Source organism: Hemicordylus capensis, chromosome 8 (genome assembly GCF_027244095.1).
Source record: "Hemicordylus capensis ecotype Gifberg chromosome 8, rHemCap1.1.pri, whole genome shotgun sequence".
In the NCBI taxonomy this organism is placed as follows: domain Eukaryota; kingdom Metazoa; phylum Chordata; class Lepidosauria; order Squamata; family Cordylidae; genus Hemicordylus; species Hemicordylus capensis.
The window spans coordinates 7,222,691-7,247,784 of NC_069664.1; the positions used below are offsets into that span (position 1 = coordinate 7,222,691).

The 25,094-nt window shown below is 47.4% G+C and overlaps 1 protein-coding gene across 3 annotated transcripts in view; it reads left to right on the top strand.

The window, feature by feature from the left end:
- The window catches only part of BIN3 (bridging integrator 3), a 127,460-nt gene that overhangs the window by 98,608 nt on the left and 3,758 nt on the right, over positions 1-25,094 (top strand). For all 3 annotated transcript variants that reach the window (XM_053269480.1, XM_053269478.1, XM_053269479.1), the window contains 2 exons: positions 7,990-8,131; positions 11,016-11,150. In XM_053269480.1, the coding sequence (XP_053125455.1) occupies positions 7,990-8,131; positions 11,016-11,150 (277 nt within the window). The remainder of the gene's footprint in view (positions 1-7,989; positions 8,132-11,015; positions 11,151-25,094) is intronic.

The window sequence follows — 25,094 nt, forward strand, 5'->3', positions numbered from 1 at the left end:
TCAGGAAGCCCCCAGTTCAGTTATCACCTTTGCCACAGACTTGAGGAAGTGGTCTTAAGGAAGGTGCAGGCCTCAGTCTGTCCGCTGCAATGTGGGATGATTGTGCTGACATGCCTTACAAGGTGGGTGCAATTGTTGCCGAGAGGAGGTGTGTGAAGCCCTGTGAATGCTGCACATTACTTTATAAATGCGAAGCATCATCACGCCTTGTTTATTGCGGTAGCAGAATTTGGTGTTTCTTCTAGTCACAGAAAATGGGATTCCCTCTCCCCCCCACCCGAGTCCATGGAGGAGTCGTTCGGAGTTCAAAGGTTCAGAGTCCTCAGTTCAACCCATCCGCAGAAATGCAGCAAATATGCATGCAATTAATTTCTGTGCTCTGTTTTCACAGTGCCTCTGGCGCTGACAAATTGTTGCTCCTCGTCTCATGGAGAGAAGCCACAACGCTCTTCCATGCAACTTGCACATGAAACAAATGTGTGTAAGCAGCAGTAACACCTCATGGCAACAAGTGGTTGCCTTATTGTTTGATACTCTTCTCAGGAACAGGGGGAGGCGTGGAACAGCCACCCTGGAGGGGAAGTGCTCAGTTGGCGTAGGCAACTCATTCAGCACCAAGGAATTCATTATATTATTTCTAGCAAGCTGGAGGAATTACAGCTAATTGACTTATGCTAGCTGCACCTAATTAATGTAATTTGCAGGCATAATTTTCAGTTCATAGCAGGTAGCAAGCTGTAGTCGGACAAGCTACATGCGCTGTCGCTTGTAAAAACAGTTGCCTACAAATGCTGGAAATCTGTCTGCTTTATTTTTAATGAACACTGGTATTTTACATGGGCATGTCTTTGGGCTCTACATTCCACTGCTATGCTTAAATTTGGCAGCGGAGGAACCTGCTTCTGTCTCTCCATCATCTTGATAAGCTTACCCACTGCCTCTCCAACAATCATGGGTGTCAGGATTAGAAGAAGAAAATCACTAGTTTTACGTGATCATTGCACTGTTACCGAGGTAGGCAAGCTTGACTCTCCAGCAGTTGCTGAACTGCAAGGAGAGCTGGTCTTGCTGTAACCAGCATGACTTGCTAAGCAGGGTCCACCCTGGTTGCATATGAATGGGAGACTAGAAGTGTGAGCACTGTAAGCTATTCCCCTCAGGGGATGGAGCTACTCTGGGAAGAGCAGAAGGTTCCAAGTTCCCTCCCTGGCAGCATCTCTAAGATAGGGCCGAGAGAGATTCCTGCCTGCAACCTTGGAGAAGCCGCTGCCAGTCTGTGAAGACAATACCTAGCTAGGTGGACCAAGGGTCTGACTCAGTCTATGGCAGCTTCCTATGTTTCCTAACTCCTATCCCCCCCAGCCGCAATAAATTGGCTCTCCAGCTATTGCTGTACTACAGCTCCCATCATCCCCAGCCAGTAAATTGTGGCAGAAGATGATGGGCAGTAGTTGTTGTTCAGCATCAGTTGGAGAGCCAAGGTTGCCTACCCCTGCTCTGTGGAGTAAGCTCACCAGAATTAAGTCCGTAGTGTGATCTGCTAACCTAGAAAGATATAACCTCACAGTGTTCATCAGTTTACTTCAGTGAACTCAAATGCATTTTGAATGAAGCCCACAGTGACCAATAGATGGTACATTGGTGGCTGTGGAGAGGTTTGCAGTAGCACAGGCATTGCCGTGCAAAGGAAATCAACAGGAGCCCAAACAACTCTTCTACGCATTCCACTAATCTTGCCCGGGGTTTCCTTATATTTCCTGTTCAGTCCTCTGTGAATCAAAGTCCTTTTTAAAATCACTGATATTCTTGCATGTGGCTGTTGGAGTCTGATGTTCCCGCCACCGCAGCCCAAGAATTGTGTAGCTGCTTTAGGAGTTCTCTCTAGCCAGCAGCTGTGGGGAGATGCTCTTTGTTTCTGCCATTCTCTGAATACAATAACAAGCCCTCTGTGTGCCACCTACCGTGAAAAGCGAATCTCACAGTTACAGTGGCATTTGGTACAGATGTGGCCAGCTGCTGAAAGAAAGATCCTGGGAAAGATCTTATGACTGATGACTTTTGTACGCAGCATATGGTGGCATTTGCTTTTAATGCCGCCGTAAATTAAACCCATGTTTTCGTTAATGAAACGAGGTGACATCAGAAGCAAAGTGCCACCTCTTGCAGGAAGATTTAAAAAGGCCCTGCTGGATCAGAGCAAAGGCCTGTCTAGTCCAGCCGCCTGCTTCCCACAGCGGCAACCAGATGCCTGCAGGAAAACCACAAATGGGGCATGAAGGTTGTTAACTGGTATCCCAGCAGTGGCTGGTATCCTGAGGGGTATAGCCTCCGTACAGGGATGTTGCATATAGCCATAGATAGGCCAATCTTGTTCCATGAATGGTTGCAATCCAAAAATTCCCAAACTTGGGTCTCCAGATGTTGTTGGACTACAACCCCCATCATCCCCAGCCACAGAGTCCAGCATAATTGGAGGACCCAAGTTTGAGAAAACTCAGATGGCCAGAGGCCTTTGTTGCTGGGCATGATGGGGATTGTAGTCCATCTGGGGGCCAAGTTTGAGAACTCCTTCTGTAATCCCATTTTAAAGCCATCTGTGTCCATGGCCAGCACTACATCTCTTGGCAGTGAATTCTGTACATTAATTGTGGGTTATATCAGGGAATGGCAAACACGCATCCCTAAATGTTCTTGGATTATACAACTCCCATCATTCCCAAACACAGTGGCCAAAGGCCATGGGAAATTGTATTCTAACCATCTCTGGGGGTGCAAGTTTGAGAAACCCTGAGTTATATGGTGAAGATTTTTCCCTTGTCTTTCTCGACTCTGCTGCTAGCTGATTTCATTGGATGACTCCAGTTGCTAGTCCTGTGCTAGCAAAACTTCTCTCTTCATTTCCCCTGCACATGCATTGTTTTACAAACTTTAATCACCTCTCTCCCTCCTCAGTTGTCTCTTTTCCTTCATCCAAAGGCTCCAACTCCATTATCATCTCTCGTAGGGAAAGTGCCCCAACCCCTGGATCATTTTGGTTGTCCTCCTCTGAGCCTTCTCCAGCACTCCATCCATGTTGCTTGGGGGCCTTTGAGTAGAACTGGGTGCTGTTGTCCTCAGTGAACACTGGCAATCCCGCGGCTAACTCTGAATTCTCCCTTGGCTGGCAAGCCAGAAGTAAAGAGGGTTGTGAAGGCCTCGCCCTCTCAGTGGGCTTGGCTGGCATGCCACTGTGCATAGCACAAACGTGTCTGGGAGAAGACTGACTAGAACCTGTGGTCCCTCTAATTTTTTTCGTCTCTGTTCCTCTTGTTTTGGCTGGCAGTATCAAGGCATTGTGTGCACATCTGCATTCAGAAATGGGGCCTTCCTGATTCATCCTGAGCGGGATCTAAAATGAACTGAGTGGACATCCAAAAACTTGTGAGCGTGCGTGCATGCGCACGTACGCATGCCTTAGAGGGAACAGTGGCTAGAACCCTTCAACCTAGTATTTATGTGAAGGACCTTCAGACACACACAAGTGCACATCTGGAGTTTGAAGTGCTACAGCCCAGACATGCCTTTGCCATCTCGGCCGTAGTCCGTGGTAATGATAATTCTCTCTCACTAAACACAAAGGGAAGCCTTGGAGATGTAGATACATGTTCAGCAGGACACCCATCTTTTATACTTTTGCAGTATAACTCTGCTTCAGCAGTGGCATGGTTAAGATTGTGTCGTTGGTCCTTTAAATCAAAACCACGATTATTTGGAGGCTGCAAGTCCTTCTCCACAATGCAGCAATCTAAGTATAGAAGTGAATGTGAATAGCTCTTATGTTTTAAATAATACAGCACTGGCTTTCCTGCTGTTATGTCTTTCGTACAGGCTGTTACAGGTGAGCAGGTTTTATAGCTTAGACTTTATGGCGCAGCGGCATCTGAAATAGCTTAAGAGGGCAGTGTGGTGTTCCGGAAGAAAGCAGGATGGAGGGGAATTCTGCTGGTGCCCTGTTCCATGTACTTAGATTTTCATGATGTATAGAAGAGGGTCTGTAAACAATCATGGTTTTGATCTAAAGAGTAGGAACATAGAGGGAGCTGCCTTGTAATGAGTCAGACCATGAGTCCATCTAGCTCAATATTGTCTATACTGACTGGCAGTGGCTTCTCTAATGTTTCAGGCAAGGGGTCTTTCCCAGCCATACCTGCAGATGATGGGGACAGAACCTGAGATCTTCTGCATGCCAAGCAGATGCTCTGCCACTGAGCGCCCCCATCCCCACCTTATGCTTGCCATCTCTCCTCTCGCGCCCCGTCTTCCATGATAGCTGCTTACCTTGCTATTTCCTGACCACAGACTAGAAGGGCAACGTTAGAGCAACATTTCACACTATCAGAGTTTGTTTTATAAACTGATACATCTTCATCAAAAGGGACCAGACATGGATGGCTTTCTTTGTCAATTTGGCAGTTCCTGCAGTGAATTATTGCTAGGCAATTTACTCTATTCATGCAATTTAGTTTTCAGCCATAAAAACAAGCCATGGTTTCTTGTTACTATAGCAAACCTCTGTCTTGCCTGCTTTTTTCTCTTCTCCCTTTCCTTTCTGCTTCATGTAAAATTGAAAGCTTCCATTCATATTTGTGACAAACCACAGTTTCTCTTTTCATCCAGATTTGGGCATGTGCAGTTTGGTCAAACCGTATATATTTATCAAACCAGGATTTGATCCTGGCTTTTTAAATAACTGTGGCTTGTAAAAATCACAGTTTGCTGCATTCAGATGAAATGGAAAATGTGTTTTGTTACAAATTATGGATGGAGGCTTCACATTTCCTCCCCTCATGCATGAAAGTGAGGGGACAAGTGAGCTTGAGATTTGCCACAGCACATTCTCATGACCACCAATTTGTTGTTACATGTGAATGCAGCGATAGATTCAGTCCATCAAGTCGTGGCTAAGGAAGCTCAGACTATTATTTGGTGTGGTGGTTTGTGATTGGCTGGAATGCATGGCTTGAAGTGAGTTTGCAGGCAGTGATTTGGCATGACATCTGAATTGATAAACCATAGTTACAGACGTTGCTCTGAAGGCCCCTGCACCATAGAAACAGGAGTGTTGAGCAGATGGAAAATGAAGGCAGACCAGCAGTTCTAAATAATGATTTGCTGAACTTTAAAAACAAAAGTAGACAAGCAGCACTAAATGGCCATTTGCCTATCCATTGGGAAGGCCAAACTGCAGCATAGGTCCTAAGCCGCAAAGGCCGCTGTGGAATGACGGGAGTTGTGCTCCAGCAGCATTTGGGAGTGGCGACCCACGGTCGGGAGCCCCCCTTCCAAACTATGATTCGGTTCAGCTGTAACATCCACGGTTCTCCAGATGATGGTTTAGAAAATTGGGGAACATAGAAAGCCGCCTGATATGGAGTGAGGCCATTGGTCCATCTAGCTCAGTCCTAGCAGGCAAGCGTCTTTCCCGGCCCTACCCGGAGATACGGCAGAGTGAAACTGGGGCCTTCTGCATGCAACGATGCCCCACCACTGAGCTGTGGCCTGCCCATCCACAGGCTTTGGGCTCCCTACCTGTCATCTTGTGTGCTTCAGTTCCCTCCCGGTTCAGATCAAACTATAGTTTGTATCACATCCAGTCTTGTTTGTGCTTGCTCTCTGAACCACAGTTAGGAACCCTGATCATACCAGAGTTTCAGATTCTGTCTAGAGGATGACTATAAATCATAGTTGGCCATTTCATGTGTCAAGATGATTTGATCAGAGCAGGAATCTGGGCAGGAGGGAGTGTAGAAGCCCACAGCATGCTCCTGGCCAGAATCAGTTGGTCTTGTGGTAGTGAGTGTGAATTGTCCCCCTTGCTAAGCAGGGTCAACCCTGGTTTGAATTTGGATGAGTGACTACGTGTGACTGCTGTCTGCTGTAAGCTATTCCCCTTAAGGGATGGGGCTGTAGCGCAGTGGTTAGAGTATCTGCTTGCCTGCAGAAGGTCCCAGGTTCAGTCCCTGGCAGCATCTCCAGGTAGGGCTGGGTGAGACTCCTACCTGAAATCTTGGACAGCTGCTGTTAGTCAGTGTAGACAATACTGAGCTGGGTAGACCAAGGGTCTGACTCGGCATAAGGCAGCTCCTTGTGCAGCGTACCATATGGCAGTGCAAACCATGGTGAGGCTAGGTATCTGAACTGAGCCACAGAGTTAAGTAAAACTGTGTTTCAAGACCTGAGAAATGCGACTCTATAGTTGAAAGAAATGTTGGGGCCCCGAGGGGCAGGTGGAAGATCTCAGAACTTTTAACTAGTTTGGTGTGAAACTGGCAATTTAAAAATTATTGGATACCTCCACAAGACAGTGTTGAAGTGAACGAAAGAGTGCAATTTTGTTCTTCGTTAGCATTTTTCCTTGGCTACTAATTGAGACACCTTGCAAAACTTGAATTTTGACTTCATTTTTTAATATATAATTTTAAATCTGTTATTACCCTTCCTGAGCCTTCGGGGAGAGGTGAACTAGAAATTAATTTAGAGTTGGGATTGGTTCTCACATTACTTTTAAAAGACATGAGTGCACTCTTGGGAGGGGCAGCACCCCAGGCTGGGAGAAGCCTCAAGTGAAGCGAGAGATCTACAGAGGACATTTGTGCACAAAGCAGCCCCAGGTGACCCTGAGCCACTGATCTCTCAGCCTACCTCACAGGGTGCATGTGATGACACCCAAGACTTGAGGCTGGTTCACACAATTCTACTTAGGGTAGGAGATGCGTCCTACCCAAGTTTGGGAGCTGTGCACACTCCCATTCCCCACGTGTGTGTGAGTGAAAAGCAGAGTAGGAGTGGTGGGGAGGACGTGTCCTAAGCAGTAATTGGGTAGGAGGAGCTTTTCATCATTCCAGGGCTGGGTACAGCTGCTAGGTAGGACGGAGCCCTTTGACGATCACTCCCCCCTCCCCCTTGCTTTTCAAAAGGTTGAAAAACAGGAGTACGCACAGCTCCTGGTCTTGGGTGGGGTGCATCTCCTACCCTAATGAGACTTATGAGACCAGCCCTTTTGAATGCATGCAGAGGGGTGCTCTGAAGGTTTATTGGCAACAATAACTGTGATCACTTCCTTTTGGGGGAAGAGAATCTTCGACTCAGTAGAGCACCACACATTTAACATCTGTGAATAGCATTCTTTCAGAGCATTTCAGTGCTGTTCGTTTCCTCTGAATTCACATGCATTTCTTAAAGAGTAAAGATGGGTAACCCCAGTTTCCAAGTGGAGAGTGTTTTCTAAACTGACTTGAGAAAGGTGTCCGTGCTGTTCCATATTGAAGTGCTCAGCACGGATTTTGTCCAAATCCTCTTGATCTTCTTCAGAACCAGCTGGTGCCGTGGCTGGTATTGGACTTAAGACAGAGGAGCCCCAGGTTCAAATTCCCACTCAGCTACCGTGCTTACAGGGTGACGGTAAAGTGTGCCGCCGAGTCAGTGTCAACTCCTGGTGCCCACAGAGCCCTGTGGTTGTCTTTGGTAGAATACAGGAGGGGTTGACCATTGCCATCTCCTGTGCAATATGAGATTATGTCTTTCAGCACCTTCCTATATTGCTGCTGCCCGATATAGGTGTTTCCCATAGTCTGGGGAAACATACCAGTGGGGATTCGAACCAGCAACCTCTTGCTCCCTAGGCAAGTTACTTCTCTGCTGCGCCATTAGGTGTCTGTGCTCACAAGGTGGCCTAGCCTATCTCATAGGATCGTTGCTAGAGGATGGAGAAGAATGCATGCCACCTTGAGCTCATCAGAGGAAGGGCAGGAGAAAAACAAAGTGAATCAATCTCTGAGGAAACCTGCTTTGCCTCTAGATTTCTAAGGAAAGATGCTAACTAGCTGCCCTTTCTTTAGCTAGCACCCAGCTTCTACTCCTTGCATATTCAAATTCTCAATGGAGAGTTCAGCTAAGTGTGTCATGAGGATGCCATCATTGTGATCGGTTATTTTTCCTTCTCCCCTGCAGATTCAGTGGCGTCTTTCCTAGCCTGAATATGGCAGTGAAACGGCGTGAGCAAGCGCTCCAGGATTACAAGCGGCTGCAGTCTAAGGTGGAGAAGTATGAAGAGAAGGAGAAGACGGGACCCATCCTGGCCAAGCTGCACCAGGTACTGGACTAGGGAGAAAAGGCACTCGTGTTGCCCTTGCCACACTCTGCCTGTGGAAAGGATCTGAAAGCCTCCCAGGTGCAGAGGAGCACTTTGTGTGGTTGCCCTGGGACTTATTTCAGAGGTTCAGGCACTTTTCAAAGGAAGGCGCAAAGGAGGAGGTGGCAAGAACCCTCCGGAGGGGGATGGTCTAGATTCCTCTTTGAGGCGTTGATTCTTTTAGCACTGGAGTCAGTTCAAGCCACACTCGAGAGCCGAGGTTCCCAATCCTGGGTCCCCAGAGGTTGTTGGACCTCAGCTCCTGTCATCCCCAGCCATGATGGCTTGGAAACAGTGTTCCCTCTAAGGAGCGCGCTTGTGCATGCACTCACACATTTTTTTATATCCGCTCAGTTAATTTTAGATCCTGCTCAGGTTGAATCAGGAAGGCCCCACTCTGATTGCACGTGTGCACACACTGCCTTGATATGGCCGCCCAGAACAAAACTCATTCCACACACAGATGAGACAAATTAGAGAGAACACTGCTTGGGAACTATAGTCTAGCAATATCTGTGGAACCAGGGTTGGGAATAAATAAACAAACCAACAAATATAACACTGAAAGAGGACACCAGCAGTGTTCCCTCTAACAGGGATTCCCAGATTTTGTTGACTACAACTCCCAGAATCCCCAAGCAAAAGCCATTATAGCTGAGGATTCTGGGAGTTGTAGTCGTCAACATCTAGGAATCCCTGCTAGAGATTGGACGCTGGACACCAGTCATTTTTGAAAGTGGGGCTACAGCTGCAGTTCTAAGCCCCTACTTATTCTGACTCTGCTCCTTAAGATGCTCTTCACTGGAACTAGCTGGCAATAAGTGTATTTAAGGATTGAAACTAAGCTTCCCGAGTCTCAAAAGGCTGTTCACTTGGCAGTTGTGTGTGATGCGGCTGCACTGGTGTACAACACGTGGCGTGTGATGCAGTGGGCATACAGTGGGGAGTCACAGCCCAGGTGCTCAGGGACAGGCTTTGCATCCTTACCGTGGGAAATGCCACGATATATTGGGGATGAACACGATTGCTGCATAAAGTATGGAGGTTGAACGTGACTGCAAAGCAACTCTGAATACAACATTGTTAATATTATTTTCTGTGTTTGCTTGGAGCCTCTGAGATTGACTCCAACAGCATCAGAGAATGCAAATTTTTTTATAATGTTATAAATTGGGCATTGTGTTAAGAATTAGCATATCGACATTAAGAAAAGAGAATTCAAGCTTAGTAGTAAGAAGCTTACAGTGTTTCTTGTGCATGCATAAACCTAAAGATGTGGAACAGTGAGCTGCTTTGTCCTGGTGACTAAGCAGGAGGATTTCTCCGCCCCCCCCCCCCCCCCGCCCGCCAGCCCTGATAAACTGCTAGCAGGACTGTGCTGAAAATGGGAGGGAAACTTCACAAATGTTTCCATCAGCGTCAAAAGGCACACACCCTCCTCGGCAATTTTTCAGGAAGCGTGGTAGAAGAGGTGAACCTCGTCTGTTCAAGAAACATTGCCCTTGTGGTTCTAATTGGATGGAATCACCCATGTAACCAGTACAGAGGCATTGCCTTGGCTCTAAGTGGGACCGCGAACCACTTTCTGTTTTCTTTTGCTATGTAAATTGCTTCAAAGCCTTTTTGTTGAAAAGCAATGTATAAATATTTGTAATAATACTAAATCAGCCACGTTTGTCCTTCCTGATGTCAGCCTGTCAGATTTGGCTGTGTGCTCTGTAGACGTCATGATGTGAATTGCTTATGTTTACCACGTGCTCCCTGATTGGCTGAGATCACTGCAAAAGAGAAAGTGCTAGCCAGAGAAAAAATGGTACAGCAGCAGATCCAGAGAGCCATGGCACGAAGGAAGGCAAATATTCTCAGCACTAGGGAATTTGGAAGAAAATATTAGGGGGAAAGCAAATGTCCTGCGTTTGCCTTGAAAATGGAAACTGACATACATACATACATGAGGATATACCTTCCCTCTGTTGTAAATGCGTCCAGAATGTCTCTGAGAGCTACTGATATGGATGATGACGACCCACCTTAGCTAAACCGCACTAAATATTAAGTCTGGAAATGAGAACTCTCACAGGGAACAGTCATATACTGAGTCAGACCATTGGTCTATCTAGCTCCGTATTGTCTTCACAGATTAGCAGCTGCTTCTCCAAGGCTGCAGGCAGGAATCTCTCTCAGTCCTATTTTGGAGAAGCCAGAGAGGGAACTTGAAACCTTCTGCTCTTCCCAGAGCAGCTCCATCCCCTGAGGGCAATATCTTCCAGTGCTCACATATCAAGTCTCCCTTTCATATGCAACCAGGGCAAACCTGCTTAGCTAAGGGGACAAGTCATGCTTGCTACCACAAGACCAACTCTCCTCTCCGCTGGTTCTCCAGGGCTGGTTCTCACAATCAGATGTCTGTTGGAGGAGCTGCCAGCTAGGATGCAGCAGCCGTGTGTGCTCCAGAAGATGGTTCATGTGGACAGCAAAACAAAAGAACAGTTGGAGAACCATGAAATGATTGTGTGGGAGGAGAAATCCTGGTTGGCCAATGCGTGTGGCCAGCATCGATAGTCTTAGATTTGATCTAGGGTGGAGGAGGTCTGCTGCCCACGCCAACTGACCAGGGTTGCCTCCACCCACATGGTTATTCCCCAGTCCTCCGACTGGGGTTTTTTTTTGCTGCCCACACAGTCCCTTTTCAGGAGTTCACACAGCTGCTGGATCCTAGCTGGAAACTCTACCAACAGACTTCCAGTCATCAGAACCAACCAGCCCATATCATGGCTGTCGGGTGGGGGCGGTTGGTGTGATATAACATTTTGTGAATATCTCCTTCCACCTTCTGTTCTCCCAGGCTCGGGATGAGCTGAGGCCAGTGAAAGAGGACTTTGAGGCTAAGAACAAGCAGCTTCTGGAAGAGATGCCCAAATTCCACAGCAGCCGCGTCGATTACTTCCAGCCAAGCTTTGAATCCCTGATCCGGGCTCAGGTATGACTTGAGGGTAGTCTCTGATCTTTTTCTTCTGCAGTATGAGAAAATGCTTGACTTTCCCAGGTGCATCCTATAACCGGGCAAGTTTGTTGGATGGTACTTTACAACTACAACTATGAATATTTATATACCTCTTTTCAACAAAAGTTTTCAAAGTGGTTTAATTTTTTTTTAAAAAGTAAATAGATAAGATGGATCCCTGTCCCCAAAGGACTCACAGTCTAAAATGAAACATAAGGTAGACACCAACAACAGCCACTGGAAGGATGCTGTGCTGGGATTGGACAGGGCCAGTTGTTTTCTCGCCACTAAACAGAGACGAATCCCCACTTTAAAAGGTGCCTTTAGGCTCAGTTGGCAGGGGTACTTTAATCAGTAAGAACTGAATGCCATGGAGAGATGCAATCAGTCTCTGCTAGAATCCCTCCACATCTCAAGGGTTTTGCAGTATTGCCTTTTGGGAATGAGGGAAATTATGAAGGAGGATCAAAGGGCCTTGTCACCAGGGAAACAGGAATTCCCATGTGTAGTTTAAAACTGGTCATTCTAAACAGTCTCAGTTTGAACTGAAGAAACCATCTTTGCCAGTTTGGATCATAGCATCCTAGAATACAGATGGACCTCATTATCCTTGGGGGGTTCTGTTCCCACATATTACCGCAGATAATGAGTCATTACGTCTATGAGAATGCAGGGGTTAGGTTCCCAGACTCAGAAAAAACTTACCTCCAAAAAACCACAGAAACGGGCCAGATAAAGTGCCCTACCATGCTCCATGGGTCTCCTGGCATTCAGCAGTGCCCCCCAAATGGTCCCAAAAATTGTGGATTTTTTCCATCCCCCCCCCACATTCATTCTCTCTCTCTCTCTCTCTCTCTCTCTCTCTCTCTCTCTCTCTCTCTCTCTCTCTCTCTCTATATATATATATATATATATGCTGAAATGAGCCACAAAATGGCTCCCACGGACAAAATGGTGGCCGGAAATGACCTTCATGGTCACTTCTGGCCCACTAGGAACCACAGACATGTGGGTTTTAACCCCTTTGCATCCACAGATAATGAAACCGGGTGTCAATTAGACACCCAGAATATGCGGAACTGCTGATATAGAGTCCGCTTATAATGAGGTTTTCCTGTATTAAGAGTTGGAAGGGACCTTGGAGATATTCTAGTTGAAACACCCCCACCCCACCCCTGCTCAGTGCAGAAAACTGCTACAGCAAGACCAACACACTCTCAAACACCATTGTTCTCGAAATGCTCCGGGCCTCCCTGTCAAGGTGTGAAGCCGTGGAGGGCACGCCTCACACCCCTGTGGGATGGGATCTGCGTTGTCTTTTGCTAGAAGCCTGCAGTCCGTCACTCGGAGCCAGGTGCAAGATAGTGGCAAGGGGGAGAAGCAGAGGAACGCACTGAAGAGTAAGGAAGAGGGTGCCTCAAAGCCGATACCCAGCTCAGGAATGCTTGTTTTCCGTATCAGAACTGAGCTCACAGTCCTGTTGCACAGAAATCTGCTCCTGGTCTCCCTGCAAGCTTTCTTGGTTTCAGCAGCCAAGGATAAGGCCTTCTAGTTGTTGCGATGGTTAAACAATAGGGAGCTACAAATGCTTGCTGACCTACTGCAGACCAGCCAGACATCTGCCAGTAGATCCTGGTCTACCTTCTGTCCACAAGCCTTGACTGGCCGATATCTGGGACCTTTCCTGACTCCTCCTAACTTAGTTTTAACTTAACTTATTTTTGTGATTGATATGATTTCCAAAGCTTGTGCCAATTGCCAGCATCTGAATACCAGCTTAGCTTTTGATAGTTCGTTGGGGGGGAAATGTGGTGGCTTTTCAGTGCAGAATCTGGAGTTTTGTGTCGGGGACTGGAACAGCGGAGGAGGAGAGGAGTGGGCTGTACGATGTATTGCCACATTGATGTTTGGTGGAGTGTCAGGGAGGAAGAGAGCTGCATTCTCTGTCTGAAACTTTACCTTCTTGTTTGAACTTTGAACAAAAATTGCTCTCAAATGTTAAACGGTTTTTCTGCATGAGGACTGTAGACTTGATTTTGAATGAATTTAAATGAAAGGCTGAGATTTCTTGCCGTTCCAAATGTATGGTTGTGGCTGTTCTCATCCTTTGGAGAGGAGAGCTGGTCTAGTGGTTGTGAGTATGAATTGTCACTTTGCTAAGCAGAGTTTACGATGGTTCAGATGGGTGACTGTGTGTGTGTGTTGCCCGCTGTAAGGCATTTCCCTTAAGGGATGGGGCCATAGGAGCTCAGTGGCAGAGCATCTGCTTGCACGCAGAAGGCCTGAGTTTCAAAACCTGGCAGCATCTCCAGTCAGTGTAGAGCTAGATGGACCAATGGTTTCACCCCATATAAGGCAGCTTCCTATGTTCCTATGCAAGTCAAAAAGAAAGTAACTGGTCCAAAGAACATGAACAGAATCAAGATTTAGACCCACACACACACACACAGACACCCCCCCCCCAAGGAGTTTAAAATCTGTGCTGCAAACATTAGACCACATCACCTTCTTGGGGTTTGCTGAAATGAAGAATGGTGTGTAATCCCAGCAGCCGGAACCCGCCCCATCAGATCCTCTTCCTTCACCCGTTGAGCTCAGAATGGGAATGAGCTCATGTCCAGAAGTATGTGAGTTGTGAGCGGACTGAGCGCCTCCCCCAGCCCCTTCGCTCCTTCAGCCGGTGTTCTTTTCAGGGTCTCTCTCTCTCCATCCACGCCTCATTAAGTTCATTTGCTTTTATAGGGTGTATTGTGTTACTGTTCCCATCTTTGTGTGTCCTTTTCAGAGTAGTCATCGCTCTCCAGGCTGCGGTCCTTATGGGAGGGATGTACATTGCTGTCAGGAGGGCAGATGTCTGGGTTTCCTGAATAGGACTAGGGGCAGTGGCATCTGTAGCCACCTTTTAGCCCATCCACTTTTACCAACTGCTTGGTCCACTCACCTTCCATGCCTCTTGGATTGGGCACCTTGGCCACATGTCCGTCTCTGAGGTTTCCGCGAGAGCAAGTACTGGCATGGGGCGCCCAGCTGTTTGCTGCTGAGGCTACTTCCTGGAGCAAAGGCAGTTCCTTGGAGGGCAGCATCAGCGACAGGCTGCATCTGTAGGGGCTATTAAGGTGCTTGGCTGGCATTCACGGTCTTGAAACTCCCCATTTTCTCTGCAAGGAGGGCAGTAATCCCAATTCCTGGGAGATAGTGCAGAGGGGCCCACACTCTGATAACAATCCAGGTGTACATATGATAAAACAAGCAAGAACTCTGTAAAATGGAATGTTTTCTCCTGTTCCCACCTGAGCAACAACAGGAATCGAGGCATAGGGATCTGGTTGCCACTTGCTTCATCTCCTCTGCTCTTGGAGCACAGTTTGACAGTCCACAGCTAGACTGTTTATACCTGACAAGTGGAAATTAAGCCAAGGAACTTTTCCCCACTGCTTTTCTGTACACCAGGAAAAAGCTTCACCTGTTTAACTCAAGTTGCTTTTAAAAGCACAGGAGCAGGGCTGGTTGGGAAGGGGACAGCAGCCTTGCACATTAAGGGTTTGTTAAACTGAACTGCATCTGAGTAGGGATCTTTGGCTATCCCTTCCTCTGAGGTTAAGCGCAGTATCATCGTTAAGAGAATAAACGGCAAGCTGGGGAGAACCTGGGCAGAAGAGCCATGAACTGATGAAGAGCTTTTGGGCCAGTCATTATCTCTCAGCATTACCTCCACATGCCTGTTGGCCAACCTTGTGGGGATGTTATGGGAGGATTGAGCAAATGTATTAAAGAGGAGATCTGGAGCGAAGATTGCTGATCTTGTGGTAGCAAGCATGACTTGTCCCCTTAGCTAAGCAGGGTCTACCCTGGTTGCATATGAATGGGAGACTAGAATTGTGAGCACTGGAAGATCTTCCCCTCAGGGGATGGAGCCACTCTGGGAAGAGCATCTAGGTTCCAAGTTCCCTCCCTGGCAGCATCTCCCAGATGGGGCTGAGAGGGATTCCTGCCAGGAACCTTGGAGAAGCCGCTGCCAGTCTAGGTAGACAATACTGAGCTAGATGGACCAATGGGCTCAGTATATGGCAGCTTCCGATGTTGCTATGCTTTTTTGCACCTAGGAGAAAGTGCTAGACAAAGTGTTGCTAGTAAGTGAGTAGAGTAGGAAGCCCTTTGCTTCTGAATCACTTTCTGTGTTGGATAAAACAGCCACTCAAGCCAGCCAGTTGAGCCAGGGGCAGATGAGTAACCGGTCCAAGACTGTTCAGGGATTCCTGCCCAACGGAGCCCTTCCCAGACCACCCTCGGAGTTCTCTGTTTTATTTATTCGCAGCTGAGGAGTGTGAGTGGCCAGCGTGTTTGTAGTAAGTTAGCGAGCGACTCAAAAACCATCCGCCCTTTCACAGCGAAGTCTTTCTACTGTTTTCTGTCTGAGAGTCTGCCATTATTGATTATGATTACATAACTCTAATGATTGGCTCAGCTGTGTTCCCAGGAATTGTTTCAGATCCCAAAAATTGTTTATCTGCCCCTGAAAACAAGGAGAAGAGAAATACCGACTGAAAACAAATCCAGCCACAAAGAGAGAAAATCATTTAAAGAGCTCCAGGGAACTCTGCTTGGCTGACTCTTCACCTGGCACCCAACTAGTTAGAAACGTTAGAGCAAACTCTACTCATCTTCTCCCATAATTCTCCTTCCTATGTTTGTGTTACGTAAGTAGATTATGTGTCGGGAAAGGCCCTCTTCAGAAGCAAAAAGCACAAAAGAAAAGCACCTTACCAAACCATCTTAGGGTTTTTTCTTCTGCGCAGTTACTTCGGCTAACAAACCCCACGATTGTATTTCTGTCCCACTTCCTTTCATACAGAGAACATTTAGAAAGAGGCTACAGGAGGTCTTAACTCTCCTGTCTCCTTTGCTCTCGAATAATGTGTTTGGGGAGAGGGTGCCCGAGTCAGAATCCTCTCCGTCCCCTTCCAAGGGCGCCTCCATCTTTCCATCAAGATAAAAATCTCTTGGTTATTTCTATTCTTAGTCTGTACATTCAGCCATGATTTTCTGGGCCAGATTTCTAAAAATTGCAGAACAACCCCAATTTTGTGTACCAAAATAATCATGTTGCAAGACTCCCAAAAGGTTGAAAGTGCACGATCCTCCTAAGTGTGGGTGTGCTCAAGTCGGGGGCGGGGGGAGGGGATCTGTCTGTTCCTGTCCCTTCTAGGCTTCCCCTTCCAGACCAAGGGGAAACTTGAGGAGCAACTCCCCATTGGAATTTTTTTGGGGGAAGAGGAAAGATAATTTGTGGGGGAAGATCAGGGTTATTAGATTTGGCGGTGGGGTTCAGTAAGATGAAGGGGGGAACTCCTCAAAGACTTGTGGGTGGCGGTTCTGCATGCCTGGGACGAGCAGAGCATGTTGGACAACAACTCTCATAATTTCTGACTGTTGGCCACTGTGGCTGGGGATAATGGGAGTTGTAGTCCAGAAACAGCTGTAGGGCCAAACTTGTGCAGCCTTGATATAGTACTCCCGTACTTAAAAGTCAGGAAAGACATTCCCATAACTACCACAGGGCTTCTGAGACTCAGGTCCCCAGATGCTGTCGGCCTACAACTCCTATCATCCCCAGCCGCAAAGGCCAAAAAGGCCACGGAATGATGGTAGTTATAGGCCAACAGCATCTGGGGACCTGAGTTTGAGAACCCCAGAACAACCATATAACTGTGGGCCTTTGTCTGTGTCGAAGCAGCTGATTTCCAACTGCAGAAAACCCCTGCTTGCACTTGGGTCTGGCCTGATGAAACATTCCACCCCCCCCCCCAGTGAATATTAACTGTAATGTTCTACTGCCAAATACCTCTGCCCACCCACAAGCTTCATCTGAATGGCTGGAGTCAAATATTTCCCCTGCCGTAGACTTTGAAGTTCCCACAAAGATGAAAGGCGGAGAGTCTGTGCTCCCTTGTTGATGGGAGCCCAACGAGAACACTTCCTTCTCTCCTTGTTCTTATCACTCTCTAGTTTTAGAAACCATAATTTCTTTCCTTTGCTGAAGGTTTAAGAAGTCTGAAGTTGGAATCAGGGTGTGTGTGTCTCTCTCTCTGTGTAGGGGGGTGTTTGGTGTGTGCATGCACGTGTTTGCACCCACTGGGTGCATCAAGTCTATTTTTAGAGGGTTTTTAAGCTCTTGGGAATAAGGTTCATTTGTAAGTGATTGCTATTAATGGTAAGCAAAAGAAGCCGCCTGGAGTGACTCCACCCTGATTCTAAGCAGCTGTGCCATGTTAACGCTTGCATCATGCCCTGCATTGTCATGTTGTGCTGCTCCACAGGGGGCCCACCCCATCCTAAGGATGTATTTGGGGGCACAAGAAACCTTGGGGGATTGGCTTCTGCATTAAGAGTAAGTACCGTAATTACCTGAAGATGACAACTCTGAATTTAGGATGGCCCCCTTAAAAAACGGAAGTTAAATAAAGATAATACCTGAATTTATCCAAAAGGAAGAGGACTTTGAATCTGTCCCGCCCCCCCCCCCTCCCGATTTCTGACATCTAGGAACTTGGGGAAAAGCTAGTCTTGGATTCAGGTAAATACGCAAGGTCTTTTTTTGTTGGGCTATGAATATGAAAGCTCCCTGCTTGCATGAAATTGCACATCAGGAACACATCTGCTAAATAGTTCTCTGTAACTTGAAAACCACATATAAGGGGTGGCCAGTAATTGAGTGGAAGGTTTCATAATATGTTTTCATGAGCCTAACTTTTTATTTGGATGTTTATTGCATTTCTCTCTCACCCTTTCTTCAAGGTGCTTAGGGTGGTGTACTTTTTCTTTCCCTTTGTATCCCTGCAACAGCCCCATAAGGTAGGCTAGTCTGCGAGATTGTGGCTGGCCCAAGATCACCCATTGAGCTTCATGGCTGAGTGTGAATTTGAACTCAGGTCTCTTCAGTTCTGGCCAAACCTGCTAACCACTAGGCCAGGCTGACTCTCATGCTTGTAGCCTGCTCAGTCCCCTGGGAATGGGAGACGAAGGAGGAGTCAGAATACCCAAAGCCAGTTTCTCGGCAGTCTAAGTGAAATATTTGGAGGAAAGCTAGTAGCATGTTGCATGTATGCCCTATATTTCAGATACGCGTCCTGGATCCATTGTGTGGCCACCCCAGTTGTGAGTGAGCTTCAGAGTCAAAGGAGGAACGACCTAGAGCAGTGTTCTTCATTGCAAGGCCTGGGAGCCAGCCCTGAGCGCAGCTCCCTAACTGATGGTTGGTTAGGCCCGTGCAAAGCTTCAGCCCATGCCCAATACTCCCCACAGCCCCCCCAAGCACTGCACAGAGACTCTTTTGCCCAGCACTGAGGGGCTTCCTTTCAGGCCAGCAGAACACTCTCCAGCCCCAGGGCCATCTTGCCAAGTGTGCCCAGAGCACTGGGAGGTGTAGTCCTTGTTCTCAGCCTTTCCCCACTGGGCTGGGAGAGACTGAACTCCCCAGTACTCTCTGTGTGCCTTCAAAGGTGGCACTCAACAGGGTTCTGTCGTTGCTCTGAAAGGCCCCTCCCAAGTGCTGGGGAAAGCTTGGCCACCGCATGGAGGTCAGCCCAGTGGGGGGGACCGTCAGTCACTGACGCGGAGGGCCAAGTCTTTGAGGCTCTGATGTGCTCTGTGACGCAAGGTTTCCTCAACAGATTCCTGTGTCATACTGAAGAGTCGTATTGTACATTCCTGAGCGGGACTAGAACATGAAACGTATTCCATTTTGTACTGGAACATGCACAGGTCGTGGGGGGGTGTCTTTTTTCTCTCTCTCTCCCCTGCCCCAGCAATGGCTTTAACAGCAAACCTTACAGGTGCCTGATGCAGACTGTCATATTTTTGAAGTCTAGAATGAGGCTGGAAATTGCCTACGCTGCCACATGATGCGAGATCATTTCCTGTTTTTTCCCCCCTAGGCTGAAAAAAGATGGCGATCTGCACCAGCTGGCTGTCAGGAATGCGTTAAAAGTTGCCACTGGTGAAAAGCATTGTTTGTTTCTTTTGAACTAGTAAAAGAAATTGTACACGAAGACATTTGTACAGAACCTGAGGGTCATCTTAACTGGTGCAGAATCGTGAAAATCCCTGTGTTGTTTTTAAAAACCAATGTCCCAGCCCATATGATTGGGAGAGATACGCTTGGAAAAATGCAGGCAGTGTCTGGAAAGTGCTCCAGATCTCGGAGAGGTGGCATTTCTGTGTCTTGTTGGCTGCTTGTTCTTTCATTGTGCCCTCTGCTCTGTTTTACTTCTGCCTCTTTTCTCCAGGGAGACCACAAAGAGGGTGATGTGTTTTGCTTCATGCCTTTGAAACTCATTGTAACCCTCCCCCAATTAAACATTCGAAATTCTAGAAAAACTCTTAACAATGAGTTCAGAATAAAGCATGCAAATTGAGAACATATCGGCAAAATATGCCGATTTGCATAATTTATTCTGGGTAAAATCTGTGCTGCATGTAATTAGCACATTAATCCTTTATTTCTAAGTGCAAAGACTTGCTTTGATATCCAGACCCCAATAATGTTATAAATTTTCTTAACTCTTGCTGTTTGAGAGATTTCAATATTGTTCGAAGTACAGCTTTTGCGGGAGGAAGCATGACACTTGCATAATTTGTTATTGATTGGCACACCATGATTTATTAATCACATTTTATTGGCATAGAAGTTGGGTGGGAGGGTTGGCACAGAATTGCCAAAGAAAGAGTTGTCTTGGATTTGGAGAATGCTGGTTGATTCTGTTGGCTTGGATGTTGGTGTGTTTTGTTTCTTTTTAAAAATCTTTGTGGACCTTGAAAAGTTTCCCCACATTAATCTCCCTTCCTGGAGAGGCGGCTGCACTCCTTGGAGTATGGCGCCCTCCAGTGGACTTGCTTGGCTACTGCTGCTCATTCTGGCCCCCTCCCCCACCCCTTGAGGATGTGACCTTCTCATTCTGTGGATAGCTAATGCTTGTGGAGCTTTTCTTACTGCTGTAATGGTACTTTCCTGTCCAAAGAGCATTCCCACCGCCGCCACCCCCCCCACACACACCCCTTCCCATACATACACACTCCAGTTAAAGAGGGGCTTGTGTGCAGGAGAACTTCCTTCTTCTTGCACATCGGTCCATTTCAGTGGAGGTTGCATAAAAGAACTTCTTAGTAGGTCACACTCAGTTGGTCACACGTTGGCCATTGTGGCTGGGGATGATGGGAGCTGTAGTCAACAACATCTGGGTCTCCCTGTTCCAGGGAACACTTGGTTGGTCACTCCTGCAGATCTCCAGTCCTGCCAGTATGGTAGTTACTTGTCCTACAAAACCTTCCGGATGCAGTCAGAGAGAGATGTGGGGACTTGAGTTTGAGTCCTCTTGCAGTAAGAGCTCTGTGAAAGCCCAAGAGTTGTTTTTTGCATGGCTGGACAGAAGACCACCTGCTAGGCATCTGTCGGGACCAACCCCCAGGTAGCTGCAAGGTCACCAACTCTGTGGCTCAGAGAATAGGCTGCTTATGCCCAGTTCAAAAGGGTCACAGTAGTGTGTGTGTGGCGGGGGACACGTGCTGCTGCTGGGTTTCGGGTTTGGGGTTTTTTGAAATGTTGAATATGAGGAGGGGTGCAGGTGTTGAAGCAAGGTATGTGAGGAAACACCCCCCCCCCCGGTGTTCCTTGGAGCTGAGCAGTTTAATGGCACAGCCAGAGACTTGCCCACTCAGTCCCGGGTGGTTTGGCTCTGCTTATTTTGGTGGTTCTGCTGCTGCCGACTTGATTTCATGAGTCATTGTGTAAGCCAGCAGTCCTGCTGAATCACCAGAAAGCATCGCTCTGTGGCCTGCTGGTCAGAAGGGAAAGCAGTGCTCCAGATCGCATGGAGCTGTTGAGTGAGTTGACCTTGCCGGTCTTCTAATCCAACCCCCCCGTTCCGTGCTGGAAAGTGCAACAGCCTCCCTGGCAGATGGCTGGCCAGCTTCTCTTTGGAAACCTCTAGAAAAACAGAGCCCCCCCTGACCCCCCCCCCACTCACTACAACAGTTTCCACTGTTGAAAACAGCTTTCTGTTAGAAAATCCCTTCTACTGTCTACTCTAAATATACTTCCTTGCAATTCCAACCCGTTGGTTCTACTCCTGCCTCAGGAGCAACAGAGGCTTCTCTTCCTGTGCAACAACCCTTCAGATATTTGAACACAGCGGTCATATCTCCACTTCAGTCTTCTCTTCTCCAAGCTAAACATACCCAGCTCTTCCAGCCATGCTTCAGAGGGCTTGGTTTCCAGATCCGACATCATCTTTGTTGCCTTCCTGGCAAACTAAACTAAACGGGTTTAGTTTTTCAGTGTCAAAATATGATGCTTAGAATTGGATGCAGTATTCCAAGGGAGGCCTGACCAGTGCAGAATCGAGTGGAACTATTATGTCTCTGGACACCATGCCTCTGTTGATGCTGCCCAAGATTGCATTGGGCTTTTTAGCAAGTGCATCACACTGCTGGCTCATGTTCAACTTGTGGTCCACTTGCCAGGTCAGGTCTCCCTCATCCTATGCTCGTGCACTTGCTTGTTCTTACCCAAATTACACTTCTGTCTGTTGAACGTCATCTTGTTGGCTTTGACCCAATGTTGTTAGCCTGTCGATATTGTTTTGAATCTTGGTTCTGTCTTCTAAGCGGTTAGCTATCCTCCCATCTGCAGGTTTGAGAAGCATCCCTCATTTATTAAAATGTTGAATACCACAGGGCCCTGTGGCATTCGACTTGCTACCTCTCTCCAGGTTGACATGAAGTCATTAAAGAGCAACCAGCTATGGTCATTTAGCCAGCTAAGAGTCCACTGAACGGCAGTATCTAGCCCACTCATCTCACATTTGATAGTCAAGAGGCCAAATGGCTGTAAGGGAGATAGCTTACACTCTGGCACCTAGAAAGGGGCACCACATGTGTTTGTAGACCAGTGCCTGAAGCCTCTGAGCCAGGATGAGCGAGCTGGAGTGCTTGGTTATGAAACGAAACCAGATATAGATATGACTGTGGGCTTCCCAGAGCCATCTGGTGGGTGACTGTGGGAAACAGGATGCTGGACTAGTTAGGCCTTGGGCCTGATCCAGAAAGGTTCTTCCTACATTCTTACCATCTTATCAACATGGGAGACTTTGTCAAATGTTTTGCTGAAAGGATAGTCTATGACCACAGCATCCCCATGATCTACTAAACTAGTCGCTCTATCAGAAACAGGAGATAAGATTAGTCTCAAGATTAGTCCTCTGCAAACCCACACTGGTTCATGGTAATCACCACATTCTAAGTGCTCACAGACTGACTGCTTAATAAACTCTTCTTGGTGCTTGCCAGATATTGCTGGCAAGCTGACCAGTCTAGTTTCACAGCTACTCCTCTTCCCCCTTTTTGAAGATAACATTTGCTTTTCCCCAGCCTCCAGCACCTCACCCACTTTCTAGGGATTATTAAAGATTCCAAACTGAGGCTCTAAGACCATCCCTGGCAAGTTCCTTTAGTACCCCTGGGATGCAATTCATCTGTCCCTGGAGACTTAAATTTATAGCTAGATTCTCTTATTAGCTCTTTACCTTACAGTGAGTGTGCAGTTCTCTCCTTCCGTTGTTACTGCAACTCTTGCCTGGTTGGGCCACATTTATTTTGTGGGATAGATGTAAAAGGGGAGTTCAGCAGCTTACCTGTTCACCATTTGATCACCTCTCCAAGCAGCAGGCCCGGGCACTTGATCTTCTTCTTTTCTTTTTCTGACATAGTCAAAAAATCATTTGGTATGGATTCCAAGATGGCAGCATCATTTCCCCCCAGGGACCCGGCTACTTTCACCTGAACAATTTATGGTTCCCTGTTGACAAGGATCGAACCAGCTGAGGATAGCCGACCCCCTCGCTCCCCCTTCCGCCTTCTGAAAGAGGAAGTTGTCAGCAAGGCAGGTCAGCAATGGATTGGATCTCCTGCTCTTAGCAGAGGGAGACATCCAGTGGGGTGGGTGTCTTTTATATCCTGCCTGCCTTCTGTGCCACACACATGGTTTCCAGGTGGCCTCCCGTCTAGGCACTGACCACAGCCAGGCCTGCTTAGCTTCAGCAAGAGGGCTTTCTAGTCCAGCTCCCACTGCAGCTGAGCTGCTCAGTTATTTGAGACACTTCAGATAAACTTAGTGGCAGTGGACATAATAAGAGGAGGATGAACCATCGTGAAGTGCTAGTGCAGGTGGATACTAGAACAGGGGAGGGATCCCTTTGGCAGTGACCCCATGGCATCCATCTGCAGAAGCACCTGATCTGATCTTTCTGTTTAAGTGAGCATTTGAGGTGGGCTCATGTTATGTGTTGACCGCTAAGCTAATACGTCTTTATTATGATGACAAAGAAAAACTCCTCAGCAGAAGCTTACAGATGGGAACCACCATCCTGTGTGCAGCTTGTATCACTGCCTAACAAAAGCCCGGCACGGGTAGCCGTGATGGAGAAGCTGGGATTTCTGTGCTTCTGCGCAGAGCTGACTCCCGTCAGCTTCTGTTGCTATGGTAATGATGTATAAAAGGGACAGGAGCAGCGAGGGAGGCAGTATGGCCTAGTGGAGAAGTACAAGCCCCCAAGTTCCAAGTACCCTCCAGCCGTAATCCCTGGTCTCAACTGGCTTGCACTGACCTTGAGGGGAAGGCAGCTGACCCTTCGGGTACCTATCAATAACATAGGGGTAATAATAGCCACTTTGTGGGGGCGTTGCAAGGATTAGCCAGCGTTTGTGGAAATCCTATCAATGCCCGGCTGCCCATGAAATGTTTCCAAGGAGAGTGCGAAGCTAGGCCTGCGTGTGTGTGTGTGTGTGTGTGTGTGTGTGTGTGTGTGTGCGCGCGCGCGCGCTCCCCCCCACCACCACACAACTCTAAAGACGGCTTGGAGCAGGAAGCGCCAGTCTCCCCCCCCCACTGTGTGCTGGAAAGGTCAGAGTTCATGACTCACCCTTGCTGCCTCCTCTGTACGGCTCCAGACGGCTGTGTAGGAAGAGGGTTTTTGTCACGGCCTAATCACAACCAAGCAAACAACGAATCCCCTTCAGATCTGGTTTTATCATGGCAACTGGGATCCAGCCAGGTCTTTCCTCCTCCAGCCTGAGGGAGGAGGGGATAGCAGAAACCCAAGCTCTCTGCATCTGCTTTTTTGGCATTGTTGAGTTGGGAACCCAGCTTTTTTGTCAAATCCCAGATGCTTCTAATTGTCTCACAAATAGCCCCACCCCCTCTTGGCAGCATATCTCCTTATTCCATGTGTGGATGTGGCTAGCTATGGGAGGAGGGAGAGCTTTCATTATACGCACAAGGCCCATTCACACATTATGTTAAACACTCATAAAATGAGTATAGGGTACACAGGTGCAGATCTGTGCACAAGTACAGTGATTCACATGTTATGTTGAACGCAGGTACAGAAGTACGCTTCCTATCTGTACCATGCATTTAAAGGGCCTGTATCCAGCTTCACTTTTAAAATGAACACAGGTGCAGCCATTCACACAAACATACATGTGTCTGAGTGTACAGACCTCTGTAAACTTGCACAGCATAATGTCTGAATCAGGCTACACTCGCTCATGTGCACACCCCTGATTAGTTTATTTCTGTAATCAATTGACTAAATATGCATAAATGTGTATATTTATCTATATTTTTATACTGCCTGATATGTACATCTCTAGGTGGTGTACAAAATGAGGGGGAAACAAGAGTTTGCAAGAAAAAAGCATCCTTTCTTCTTATAGGATGAACATGTGCGTCATAGCAGGCATGATCTTAGGAGAGGCATTCCCCACTTCTCTCTCACACAGGACATGCCTCTTAAAATGGCATCTGCCAGTTGCAGTTTTTGTATGTTTGTGTATTAGAACATATTTTTCTTTAATTGGGGAGCA